Consider the following 14,416-nt stretch of genomic DNA (forward strand, 5'->3'; position numbering starts at 1 on the left):
GATGGTGGCTATCTGAGGAACATAAAAATTGGGACTTTCAAGATGGGAGTAAAATAGAAAACATTGTTTAGCTTGCTGCACTGTCCAGGAGGCTGCCTGCTTTTGCATCTTATCTTGCTCTGTCAACAGCAAATAGCTGCAGAACTTGGTTTATATTGTTGGTGGTCGGGGCAGGAGGTGAATACTGAAGAAAATCAAAGAAAGTAATAACTTTAGGATTATCCAGCTATATTTAAGAGAATATAACTGGATGAGTGGTGATCTCAACCTTAAAAAGCAAAGAAAATGTACCTTGCGAGCCTGGTGGCCCAATTCCCCAACACCTACCCTAATGTCAGAAAAATGTGTCCTAATGGCCAAGAGTTCCCCACCCTTCCAAAACTCTTCAAGCAAAACTTTAAAAATGGAATAGATCTGGGTCCACTCACTAGCCGCCCGCCCCCCCCCCCCCCCCTTTGCCAAAATAAGATTGCAATGGCCTGCTTCTTTCCCTTCACCATACCAAAACTAACCCTCCCATCCAGACACCTTACAAATTCCCTTCTGCCACCGGTATCACAGTAGACAAACTACTCCTGGCGGCTTCCAGAATTTATCATCAGACGAATATTCTTCAACAGTGCTGAGGTGAACTTTCACAGAAGAGGAACTAAGACCTGAAGATGAAAGGCAGAACAAGTACTGGGGCAAATCCTTCAGGCTACAGGAAACTGTCTAGAGAGCTGGACTGACACCAGGACAATACCTTCTTTCACTTAGAATTATAAGACTTTTTAGTAGAAGGCTTCCTGACTGATACTAGTATATCTTGCATTCCCTTTGGGAGGAGCAAAGAAAAGACTACTGCATGCTCACCATCCATTCTGTGAGGGCCAGGGAGAATAGATTCAGGTGGCAAAGTCTGTCCTTTTCCTGCATTACGAGTCTCGGAGGAGCTCCCACTGGAATTGGAGACTGATCTGACAACCTGGACGAGATATGGAAACTACATTTGCCATGGCCAAGTTGGAGCAATGAGGATCACCCATGCCTAGTCCAAGAGGACCTTTTGAACTGTCTTTGCAGTTAATGGAATCAGTTGATTCACATACAGTAGACTAACAAGGTGAAATCTGATTCGATTGTACCAAAATATCAACTGATGCTGCTCAATGCACAGATGTCTGTGTACCTGTCAGCCAATAAAGAACATTTGGAAAAAGAACACAAAACCTACCTAGAGAAACTATGAGGTGTGCAATCAAGGGACCCATGAGGCTCCACAAGAAAAAAACAATGTTTTCAGGCACTTTTGGGATTTTTACCCAAATCGAGAGAGAGAAAGAAAAACCAAAGGACTCCATAGAAAAAGATAAATAAAGGAGCCGCATCTGACAGTGTGACACGCATAAGCTGCACATGCTCAGACAAGCACATTAAAAGCTTCTGTGTAAAATCTCTTCCCTAGACTCCATCGGATGGCGTCACCCACGCGTGAGGACTTATCCTGCTTGTCCTTGGAGAATATCTCAAATTTTAAAAACAGAGGCAGAAAAGAGTCCAAAACATATTTCATTCAAACTTTACTTTTCTCTCTTCCTACTTAAAGGGGATTTAAACTCCAATTCAGTTAATGTATTCAGCTTTCTCTTGCACAAAGATGTGCTCTATAGGGAAGTTACAAGAAAACTGAACTGATTCCAATGTGTCTCAACTATGGAGTGACTATAAATGTGCAGTGCATATCTAAAAAGATCGCATCTTTATGCTAATGGAGGAATATGATAACCACCCATCTGGTTCTACTATTTTGTCAAGATCAATCTATTCTAAATTTAAAGGCACCACTCTGAAAATGATTACGTTATTTTAAAATGCTGGCTACAGCTCACAGACTCATTAGTCTAAATAGGTTTTGACACTTTTTTAAAGTAAATAAAATTAAACAAACCAAATACCCACTTAATAAGATATGAAAACAACTCTGTATGTAATCTGCTTTTTCTGGCAGAAGTTTTCTTCAGGATTTCCATGTAGGCAGCCATTAATATACACTTTTAGTAATAAAAAATAATAATATATGAACTTTGTAACACTTTTCTTTTCCCACTTTCAAATTTGCTCCTTGTCTATGTACACAGTAGTGTAGGGCTTCCCAAACTGTAGGTCGGGACCCAAAATGGGGTCATAAGTGCCTCAAATGGCTGCGCTCTTCAGGTTCCAGCATCAGCAACATTAACAATGGAAGTGAGCATAGGGCCTGTCAGCCAGCACACCCAGGCCCTGCAGTGGCACTGCTCTTGCATCAGTTTCTGTAGTAAAAGGAAGGCATGAGCAAGGAGGGATTGGGGCCACTGCAGGGCCTGTACGCTTGCATTAGCTTGTAGGCCCTGTGCTGACTTTCATTACTAATGCTGTTGCCTTCAAGCTTGGGACTAGCCAGTGCATGAGCCAGTGGAGATTGAGACTGTTCTTCTCTCCTCATCCACCACTGAACCTATCCAAGGGAAAAATGTTGTTTCTGTCCTGAGCCTGCCCGCTCTCCCATCCAGTTGCTATCCATCTTTGGCTTGAGGCCCCTGGCCAGGGAGATGTTTAGAAGAGGGGCTGAAGAGAGGGATCAGATGCAGGAGGGGATAGATGGTTGGATTAGGTGGAGAAGGATTGGCTGTGGAGGAAGAGAAAGAATAAAAGAAGGTTGACTGATGGGTAAGAGAATTAGCTGGGTGTGAGAAAAGGGTTGGAAGGGAGAGGAAGTGAGAGTTAGGATGGGGATGAGAGATGGTATGAGAAGAAAGGAATGATAAAAGATAAGTTTGGGATAACAAGAAGTGCTTGGAGGTGAGAAAGGATGAGCTGCACAGATACAAAAAGGGCTAGGTGGGTGGGAGAGAGAGGGGATATACAAGAGGATTAGCTGAAGTGGTGGAAGTTGAGAGAGTATGTCCACTTTCAAGAGAATGTATGGGAAAAGCTAGGAAAACTGAAAGTGGACAGGGCCATGGGGCCAGGTGAGATAAATGCCAGAATACTGAGGGAGCTCAAAGATGTGCTGGTGGGTCCACTGAAGGACCTGTTCAATAGATCCCTGGAAACAGGAGTGGTGCCGCAAGATTGGAGAAGAGCGGTGGTGATCCCACTTCACAAGAGGAGGCTGGAAACTACAAGCCAGTTAGCTCACCTTGGTGGTGGGAAAATTAATAGAGACTCTGCTGAAGGAAAGGATAATGAACTATTTACAATCCGGTGGGTTGCTCGACCCGAGGCAGCATGGATTCACAAGGGGAATGTCCTGTCAGACAAATCTGATTGATTTTTTGATTGGATGACTAAAGAATTGGATCAGGGAAGAGCACGTGATGTGATTTACTTGAATTTTAGTAAAGCTTTTGATATGGTCCCGCATAGAAGACTCATGAATAAAATGAAAAGCTTGGGAGTGAGTGCCAAGGTAGTAGCCTGGATTGCAAACTGGTTGACAAGAAGCAGCGTGTAATGGTAAATGGAACCTACTCTGAAGAAAGTACGGTGTTAAGTGGAGTGCCAGAGGGATCTGTTTTGGGACTGGTTCTGTTCAATATCTTTATGAGCAACCTGGTGGAAGGGAAAGAAGGTAAAGTTTGTCTATTTGCGAATAATACTAAGATCTGCAACAGAGTGGACGCGTCTGAAGGAGTAGAGAGAATGAAAAGTGATTTAAAAAACTTGAAGAGTGGTCGAAGATTTGGCAGCTGGGATTCACTGCATCTGGGCTGTGTTAATCCAAAACAGCGTTATGTGATGGGCGATGAAAGACTAATGCGCACAGACTGGGAGAGGGTCTGTGGTGTGATAGTGTCTGATGATCTGAAGATGGCAAAGCAATGTGACAAGGCGATATCTAAAGCTAGAAGAATGCTGGGCAGCATAGAGCGAGGAATAGACAGTAAGATAAAAAAAAAGGTGATAATGCCCTTGTATAGGTCCTGGCGAGGCCTCATCTAGAGTACTGTGTTCAATACTGGTGCCCGTATCTAAAAAAGGATAAAGAAAGGATAGAGGCGGTCCAAGGAAAAGCGACCAAAATGGTGAGGGGTCAGCATTGGCAGACTTATGAAGGATCTGAATATGAACACCCTGGAAGAAAGGAGGTGCGGGGAGATATGATACAGAATTTACAGACTTTCAGATATCTGAAAGGTTTTAATGATGCACAATTGTCAAACCTTTCCCATTGGAAAGAAATCGATAGAACTAGGGGTCATGAAATGAAACTCCAGGGAAGATGACTTCGCTTGTTGTTGCCCAGGTAGAGTGTCCATCAAGCTAGGTGGAGAGAACATTGTCCAAATCTCATCTTGGAGTGAGTTTCCTCACTCCGAAAGCCATCAAATCTTCACAAGAGACCACTGTTCTGTTCGTACGTCTCATGTTGAATGTGAAAGTGGCCCCCAACCCCCTACACTAATACCTAATCCCCACCTCGAGTTACTAGGTGGGCCTCTCATAGGGATACAAATACCTGTCTAGGGAAGAGACACTATAGCAAGCCTCTCTCTCTCTCTCTCTCTCTCTCTCTCTCTCTCTCTCTCTCTCTCTCTCTCTCTCTCTCTCTCTCAAACAGGCTGTAGCATAAGGTAACACCCCTTTTTGGTATTGCATGCGATACTGTGCGATATTGGAAAATGAGGCCCTAAGTCTGATACTTTTGATGCAACTCCAACGATGCTGTCTGTTTTCACGGCAACGGTTAAGGGAAATTGGATTCAAACAGCATCCGAGGGCCCTGACTTTTACAGTCTGGCAAACTGATAAGCATGGGGATAAACTGCACAATGCAGCAGATATTGGCATAAGCTTGCTGGGCAGACTGGGTGGATCTTTTGGTACTTTTCTGCTGTCATTTCTATGTTTCTATAAGGAGTGGAGGTTGAGAGAAGCAATCAGCTGGAGTGCGGGAAGAGTAAGATTGGAATGAATGTTAAAGAGGGAGTGGAAGAGGACCAGAAGGCTCATCTGCATACTGCTCCCAGCATCCCCCGGGAGAGGAGTCTAGAGGTCACCGCAAGTGATCCAGGGATTGAATTCCACAGCCCCATCTTCCAGAGGGCCCGCACCCTTTGCAGCAGAAGAGGACCAGAAGGCTCACCTGCATACTGCTCCCAGCATCCCCCGGGAGAGGAGTTCAGAGGTCACCGCAAGTGATCCAGGGATTGAATTCCACAGCCCCAATATAATTAGAACTATTTCTGTATTTTTCTGCCACATTTTCTTGGTCTCTGATTACATCTCTTCGCACTTAAGAATCGTCACTTTCACCATACAATCCACAGAATAATTGTTGGGTATGAATGCCTCTATCAACAATGCCTTTCTTGTGTTTTTCTTCTTCACTACAATATCTGGTTTTCTAACATTGCTCTTCCTGTCAGTTGGAATAGGAATGTCCCAGGTGATCAAAACTCCTTTATTCTCTTCTATTCTATTAGGGCTGTGCGTCCAGTGTTTTATAGGTATATTGATGTATAATGTTTATTCAGTTTCCAGTGAATAAGCCATACCACCTTATTCCTTTCTGCGTACAGGTCTTATGGCATCAGCACTTCACATTCAGCAAACTATTTCTGTTTCCCTTTGTGTCTATCCCATGCATGCATGAATTCTTTATTTTGGTTTCTGTAATCTCTGCTGAAGTCTCTTTCATATGTCCACCATCCTCTCAGTGAAAAGTTTTTTCTCACATCCCATTTGAACTCCCCTCCCTTTAGCTTCAGATAATGAACCCATGGTCCTTGAACTTTTCATTCTATGTAAAATGCTTCCCTTTGGTACTTTACTGAAGCTCGCTAAATATTTGAATATTTGTATCACATCTCCCTCTTCCTTCTTTCTTCTAAAGTCTACATTTTTAGTTGCTTCACTCTCTCGGTGTATGGCTTATAGCCTAGGCCAGTGGTTCTCAACTAGTTTTAATAACTATGTTTTAAGTTTTCTTTTAAAGGATTTGAAATCATTATTTAATCTTAACGCCTTAGGCATGCTATTCTATAGCCTAGGTCCAGCAAAAGAATCAGCCCAAGGCATCTGAAACTGGAATCAAAGTTCCATATCGAATAAAGCAGTGTTGCTTACCTGTAACAGATGCCTGATCGCTGCCTGCCTACAACCCTAGAGTGGCCTTGGACCATGTCTCCAGTCATCAGCAGAGACACTTGCCTAAGATCTGCCGGCCCTGGCACCAAAGGCTTAACCTGAGAGGAACATGGGCTGGTATAGGTAAAGGACCTGACTGGTCTCTGATTCACCTGAGTCCACCTGCTAACAGTGAGAACCAGCAGGGCTCCTCCCTGCAGGAAGAGCCAATTTCACCTCAGCCCAAGGTACCACAGACACAACACATTCCAACTGGAAGTCAGAAAGAGTGAAGTAGTACAAGGAGACAGACCACATGGTTGTAGGGACAAAGAAACAGCCTCTAAGCATGAAATTTGAATGGACTGAATCCATCGGATACAAGCCTCTCTCATACATCTTCACTGTGGATATCCTGAAAAATCAGCTGGCTAGGTGTATGCTGAGGACTGGGTTGAGAACTCCTGTTCTAGAAAGTGCATCTTTAATTCCTTCAATACCACTGTGTGGCCTTCAGTGCAGGCCATGCACCACACTGCTGGATCTCCTGTGAACTGCCTCTACCATATCAATATCCTTGCAAATGTGGAAAATTCTCTTTAGGTACCCAACTATATTATTAGCTTTCCCAACTGCTTTATCTCACAGACTAGCTACTTTGAGGACATCAGAGAAGAGGACCACAGGTCTCTTTCTTTTCTGTTGATTATTAGTTTTCCATCTCCAAATTTGCATTCCACATGTAGGATTTTGCTATATTTTGTATTAAATGGTAGCTGTCATATCTTTGGCCATTTATCCACATTTTTAAAGTTAATACCCATTCTAGCATGTCTACTATGTTTCATAAAAACATAAAAAATGTCATATTGGATCAGACCAAGAGGTCCATCAAGCCCATCATTCTGTCTTCAACAGTGGCTAATCCAGGTCAAAGGCACCCAGCAGGATCCCAAAGAATCAATCCAATCCTTCTCCCACATAAGGGATAAGCAGTAGCTTCCCCAAGTCTACATGGCTAATGATGGTTTATGGACTTTTCCTTCAGGAACTTGTCCAAACCTTTTTTAAGCCCAGCTATGCTAAATGCTTTCGCCACATCCTCCGGCAACAAATTCCATAATTTAACTGTATGCTGAGTAAAAAATTACTTTCTATGATTTGTTTCAAATGTTCTATCTATTAGCTTCATGGAGTATCCCTAGTCTTAATGTAAAGGCAACCCGTTTTGCAATACTTCTCCCACTCCCAGGCTCTTTTGCTAAGTAAAAATTAACTAGGACACTTTCTAACCTATATCTGGTAGATTTAGGTTCCCAATTAACAACACCTTGCCTTTGCATGCTATCTTTTGGATGGCTTCTATCATGTCATAATCTACCTCTCCCCTTTCTGATAGTGGCCAATAAATTATACCTGCATAGATATTAGAACCCTTTGATTTCCTGAAGACAATTTACAGCAACACAGATGCTCCTTGCTCTCTTGGCATCTCAATGACTTTCATTTTGTCCACAACATAAAAAGCTACTCCTCCCCCTTTTATAACGATCCTGTCATTTCTGAAAAAAGAATATACTTATATTTGTTTTCCAGTCCTAATTATCACTGAACCATGATTCGGTTATCATTACCACATCAATTTCCTCTTCAACTTTGGTGGCTTCCAAGTCATTGAGTTTGTTAAATAGAATAAAAGCATTTGTACATATGACTTTCCAAGTTGTTCTTCTACCTTCCTATTATTTCCTGTTGGTTTCTTCCCAGGAAAGTCACAAATCCTTTCTCTGCTCTCCCCAATACAAAATCTTCCAGTCACCATGTGGTAATGTAGTATTTTAAATGTATTTCAATTTACTACTATTTCAGTATATCCATTTGCTTAAATAGGACTAAATGTACACCTTCCAAGACTTCATTGGTTGATAGAAAAGAGGAAAAGCAGGGAGAGAATTAGGAGCAAAGCTATGAATGTATTTGTATGTCACAGTCAAAGGTACAAACATGGTGTAATATTAGATAGAGGGCCAGTGTAGTGTCCTCAGCAATGGTGTGACAAGACAGCAGCACAGATGGTGGTAAAGCCAAGTGAACAGCAGAGTTCTGTAGAAGTTGAAATGGATAAAATGAAGAGCCAGGGCATTATATACTGAATTATGTCCTCACAAAAGAGCAAGATTACACATTTTGGGGCGGATTTTAAGAGCCCTGCTCGCCTAAATCCGCCCAAATCCGGGCGGATTTAGGCGAGCAGGACCCTGCGCGCCGGTGAGCCTATTTTACATAGGCCTACCGGCGCGCGCAGAGCCCCGGGACTCGCGTAAGTCCCGGGGTTTTCGGAGAGGGGGCGTGTCGGGGGCGTGTCGGGGGCAGGGCCGAGCGCCGCGCCGTTTTCGGGGCGTGTCGGCAGCGTTTTGGGGGCGGGCCCGGGGGCGTGGTTACGGCCTGGGGCAGTCCGGGGGTGTGGCCGCGCCCTCCATACCCGCCCCCAGGTCGCGTCCCGGCACGCTAGCGGCCCGCTGGCGTGCGGGGATTTACGCCTCCCTCCGGGAGGCGTGTGGGAGGCGTGCAGGGATTTACGCCTCCCAGAGGGAGGCGTAAATCCCCCGACAAAGGTAAGGATGGGGTTTAGACAGGGCTGGGCGGGTGGGTTAGGTAGGGGAAGGGAGGGGAAGGTGAGGGGAGGGCAAAAGAAAGTTCCCTCCGAGGCCGCTCCGATTTCGGAGCGGCCTCGGAGGGAACGGAGGTAGGCTGCGCGGCTCGGCGCGCGCCGGCTATACAGAATCCATAGCCTTGCGCGCGCCGATCCTGGATTTTAGCGGATACGCGCGGCTCCGCGCGTATCTACTAAAATCCAGCGTACTTTTGCTTGCGCCTGATGCGCCAGCAAAAGTAGGCCAAATCGCGCGGTTTAAAAATCTACCCCTTTAGATTTAGGAAAGCCATATCAAGAGACAATATAAATTCTGTTCTATTTTCTCACCTATCCATGGTGTTGGCCACATTTTCCAGCTGCTTGAGAAGAAAGGGATACAAGCTTGGAAACCGAGAGAAAAATTCCCTTCCCGTCATTCTGTAAAAACAAAATGAATGATTTGTGATCTTTTCCAGATTTGTGTATGGTTTATGAATTACTTTACTTCCAAATACAGAAACATAAAAATAGACTAAATTAGTACAGAAATGTAAAACAAGAAATACAAAATACAAATTTAAATTTTACACATTAAATTTGATATACTACTTGTATGAAACAAACCAAATGGTTTGCTTACGGAAGAATTTCCTTTAAGGAAATGTAAATAGTAATTTAGATATCTTAAGACTAGTATGAAAAATCTTCTATTAAAGCAGCAAATGAAATGGCTTCAAAGGAATAGTTTCAGACAAAAGCAAAATCTAAATAACTAAAGCAACAGAAATGGTTCAGAAGGAAAAAGACTCAAAGAATCAGCAAAATGCGTCCTCTGCCTTGCTAGCTCTTGGCTCTTTCTTTAAATCCAGACAACCACTCTCCAGCTGTCCTTTCACAGCTTACACCTCATTTCAGTGTCAGTAACTATCCCTATGCAGTAGTTGCCAAGGAACATTAAACTTGATAGCCTCAGATTAGAGAAACTAAAGCAAACTTCATAAATTTCATTCAGATCTCTTAGACAGTTCTTCTCTTTCCTAAATAGTAGCAGTATCAAGAATAATTGATATTGTACAAATAAATGCACAAAGAGCTATAGAAGATAGACTGTACTTATGTTGGAACTTGTAGTGCCTTCGTACAGTTGAGTGAGCAGAATGTAGCTTCCTTGAAGGCTAGTTCTATGTTTTATTCAACCATAGGGAGGTGCCCTAGGAGAGAGAGAGTCCCCTTTAAGGGCTATGAGTGTTTCCACAATACTGCCAGCCTCTTTCAGGTACATGATCTGTACCTAAGAAGTGAGTAGATATCTCCTACTTGAAGAGCATTATACTACACCAAACCAAGGACTGGCTCAGACTGTTTAAAAATTCACCAACAAATAAAATGCATACATTGGGGCACTATTTCTCTATCTGAAGGAGTTTAAGGACAACCAAACCGGACTATGGTTGTTATTGTGGTCATTTCTGGATATGCTACAGGCATATATGAATACTGGAAAAAATCAGCCTGGATTACATACACTGCTTTATCTATCAATCCCAAGAAAACTGTGTGGAGACCTTTACAAATATGGCATTATATTCTGTTTTGAGAAACGTTTTCTAAATTATGTGTACACGAATGCACTGTATTCAGCCAGATTAATAAAATATTTTAAAACCAACAGGTCTTTATTTCTGAAAGGTTCTGATTTTGTCTTCTATGCTATGCAGAAATGCAAAACTAGCCCATGAAAAGTTGAAAGCTCCAAATTTGGTACCTGGAATGTTGCTGATTCCTTAAGATACAAGCAACTAAAACAGCATAAAAATGTAATCCAAAATTTCAGTTTTCCGTCATGGAAACATAAGTCTGGAAAGAAGGTTGGCAGGCCACTGACTCATCTCACAGACAGACCATTTCATCTGAAAACTTCTGTGTAATGAAGGATGGCCACAGCTTAATTAATTTTGCTGATATGAATCACATGATTTAGGTTAATACAAAGTTACAGTATATTGTCTTCCAGGAGGCTCACAGTTCAGCATAGAGACATGACCCCCCATAATTAATATGCTAAATACCTAAATCCATCCTCTGAAGATCTGAAGATGTTAAGGGCCTGTGTCTTTGCAGATAGTTTTATGCCAGAGTTAAAGAAGTAAAGAGAACTCCTTTGGTCCTCCCATAATCACACAGCATTAGTATGGTTTATTTTTTTCCTTAATTATCTTAAAATTAACCTTGGAAAGATGAATATCTTTGTTCATGTGTTAGTACATTCTCTTAACAACTGTGCTTCTACCTATTTTGTTTTATGTGTATTACAAATATTCCCAGAGCTCAAAAATAGATACTTTCAAGTTTATTACCATTTTCATAGCATTTTCAGCTCAAAGGACTTTCAAACCAATTTGAAAAACACAAAACTAGAGCAGCACTACAATTTACTAAAAGTACACAACAAACTTTATAGACTAACAGACTTACAGCTATTAGTTATCTGCAAACAGTAACACATCACTATATTCACTAAATTATTTATGTCCATATGTTATATTTTCCCTTAAAAATGTCCATGTATGTTGCATCTAAAATTTTAATAGTTTAGAAAATTCTGTAATCTGACCACACTCCAGAGTAAAATAGTACCAACACTAGTTTAGTTTAATCAGGTCTAAGCTGAAAACATTAAATATCAAGATAGTTGGTAAAACACAAAATAATTTTAAAAGAAAAAAAGTGCATAAAATATCTACAACTACTTAAAAGCTTGTACGTGTTTTCAGCAACAGGTTTACTTTGCTAATTTACAGACTGATAATGTAAGTACCAGTTATGATTTACAGTGGTCTTTTTGGAAGGGGTAGATGTGTGAATTCTCCAATTATTTTTAGTCAATTACTGCATTACGAAACATTCATAAACAGATATAAAAAATGGGGTGGCCCTTTAGCTCAGATCACAGTGCAGTACACTCTGACATAAGGCATCTGCATTTGGCTGTGCATTCAGGCCCAAGCAGGAGAGGAGGCCAGCAGCTGCTAATATGATGACCCCTGTCAGAGGGTGCAACTCAGATGAAACAACCCTCCAGCTGGAAAGGACTCCTAAAGCTACCTGGGAATGCCAAATTGGGAGATGGAGGAGGAGGGATGGGAGAGGTAGGTGAAGCAAAGATGGAAGGCATTGAAAGGGGGAAAGGACAAAAAGATACCTTTGGGTAGAAATGGCCAGACTGATAGAACAAAACTCATATGTAGCCCAGTTTGTCTTTCAGACTACATTTTCTTAACCAATTTCCCTTTCACTTTCATTTCAACAGATATTTGGTCTGAAATTATCCTTCCCAGCTGCATTTGCAGATTGTGATACTGACTCTTTTCAATCTTTTCTTTTTCTAGTAGTAGTGGTGTTGTTGGCTAATGAAGCTTTGCATTCTTGGGTGTTTCAAGAGTGAGAAAGAACTGCAACTTCTCAAAGAGCTGCCAAAGGTGCTTGGGTGCATGGGATCTCTTTCATCTGTCTTCTGGCAGGAAAAACATTCTACTGGATATTTTTCTTCAATCAACTTATGATTTAGACTATGCTAAAAATATCCTCACTAATTTTGCACTTTGCACATAAAACTTATAACCAGGCACGATAGCATTATGCCTAAATAATAAGCTACTATTCTTAGACTTCAAAGCAACTTGTTATACACAACAGCATGCATGGCAATAGGTTGAGTAGCTGCAGATGATTAATACATGCTAAAACAGTTCTTAGTCACAAGAACTTGTAAAGAACTATTTCAATTTTCCAAGATAAAAAAAAGTAAACACATTCAGAATGGCCGAAAGACTATAAGATGATTAATTACAGAAACGAACATAGTTTTCAGATGTAAATCCTGACAATGGCCTCCCTTATTGATACACATTAAACTGACATTTCCCAGATCAGAACGTTTTAAGAGCACACACTAAAAGCGTTTATAGTGTCATTTACTAGGACTTGCCTACAGATATTTCGTTATAGCTTGTATATTTTTCTTACTCATGACACACTGTTTAGAATATTTATATACTTGTGTAGATTTGAGGTTGCAATAATACTTCATCATCAACACCAGAATACCAGTTAAGAATTTAATTTTCAAATATGGGAAAGTCTGCGGGTACTTTTTATTCATAGACTTTCCATAAATTTTCAAAAAGAAAAGAAAGCATGCATATACTTTCATTTTGAAAAATTTATGAAAGTATGTGCATAAACTCTCGTTCACAAAGTTACACCTGCTCCTGGTATGGTGTAAAGCAAGTGTGCTTACAGTAAACAGACTTCTCTACAGACAGCAGGATGAATAAGTCATGACACATGGGCGATGTCATCTGACTGCACTGAAAGGACTCATCTCCCTACCTCAGTAAAATTTCTATTACTGAACATACACAGGAATTCCCATGAGCATGCTGCCTCATGAGCCCCTTAGTACATTGAAAAACATAGCTTTAGCTAGATAGCTGATTCTTTAGGGAGGTGAGCAGATATTAATCATGGCTAATTCATCCTACTGTCTATGGAGAAACTCATTTACAGTAGGCAAACTTGCTTTCTCAGTTGACAAGCAGGGCTGAACTAGCTATGATGCTTGGAGCACTTACTAAGCAACCAACACGGCTCCCCTGTGGAGCGAGGACTGCTTGCTGAACAGGAAGAACAAAACCACATGGCCCAAAATTACTGCCACTTCCTGATAGACTGTCCAGAGAATAGCAGGATGTGAAGGTGTGAATGAATAACCAAGCTGCAGCTTTGCAAATGTCTTCAATGGCGACAGCTCTTAGGTGAACAATTGACGTAGCCATGGCTTTTACCTGATGAGACTTGACAGAGTCTTAATTTGAAGGCCAGCAGACGCATAACAATGTAGACCACTAGCCAGTTGGACAAAGTATGCTTGGCCATGCCATGCCCTGTTTGGAGGGATCATAGGATATAAATAGTTGAGAGGCCTGATACATGATTGCATTCTGTTCATATACAGGCCAGGGCCCTCTTGCAGTTTAGCAAATGAAGGGTGTTTTATCCTTTATGCGCTTGTGGTTTTGAAAAATAGTGGACAAAATAGCTTTATTCAGGTGAAAAGCAGAATCCATTTTAGGTAGAAACTTAGAATGGGGGCGGAGTATCACTCTGTTGTGGAAGAAATGGAGGTAAAGAGAGTATAAGACACAGACTTTTCTAACTAAAGTGATAGCAACAAAGAACACCACCTTCCACATAAGAAACTTCAATTAGGCCAACTCCAGCAGCTTGTAGGGAGGCTTCATCAGTTGAGCTAAAACGACACAGAGATCCAAAGGCACAGGAGTTTTCGAAACTGGAGGCTTTGTATGTCTCAAACCCATCATGAATTCTGACATCAAAGGAAGGTTTATTATCCACCTGAGGAGCTAAGCAGCCTATTGACCTGATGTGGAGAGAGTGAACAAGAACTTAAGCAGAACCCTGGAAGTATAGACAAAAGTGTCCAGAGAGCCCACCTGGCACCAAGATGAGAAATGCTTCCATTTAAATCCATATGCCTTTCTGGTGGATGGCTTTCTGGCCAAAATCATGATAGTCTCAACCTCTTTGGGTAATGACAATGAAGAAACTACCAAGTGTTCAACATCCATGCCATTAAATTGAGAGGGGAAGTTCGAGTGACATAGGAGA

The 14,416-nt window shown here is 41.7% G+C and overlaps 1 protein-coding gene across 4 annotated transcripts in view; it reads right to left on the bottom strand.

Annotated features, from left to right (window-relative positions):
- Positions 1-14,416, bottom strand: part of THADA (THADA armadillo repeat containing) — an 828,919-nt gene that overhangs the window by 469,904 nt on the left and 344,599 nt on the right. For all 4 annotated transcript variants that reach the window (XR_003855359.1, XM_029593321.1, XM_029593322.1 and 1 more), the window contains exon 27: positions 9,074-9,163. Coding sequence is in view for 3 of the 4 variants with exons in the window: in XM_029593321.1 (XP_029449181.1) it covers positions 9,074-9,163 (90 nt within the window). In the remaining variant the exon portion in view is untranslated. The remainder of the gene's footprint in view (positions 1-9,073; positions 9,164-14,416) is intronic.

This window comes from Rhinatrema bivittatum, chromosome 3 (assembly GCF_901001135.1).
Source record: "Rhinatrema bivittatum chromosome 3, aRhiBiv1.1, whole genome shotgun sequence".
Lineage (NCBI taxonomy): Eukaryota > Metazoa > Chordata > Amphibia > Gymnophiona > Rhinatrematidae > Rhinatrema > Rhinatrema bivittatum.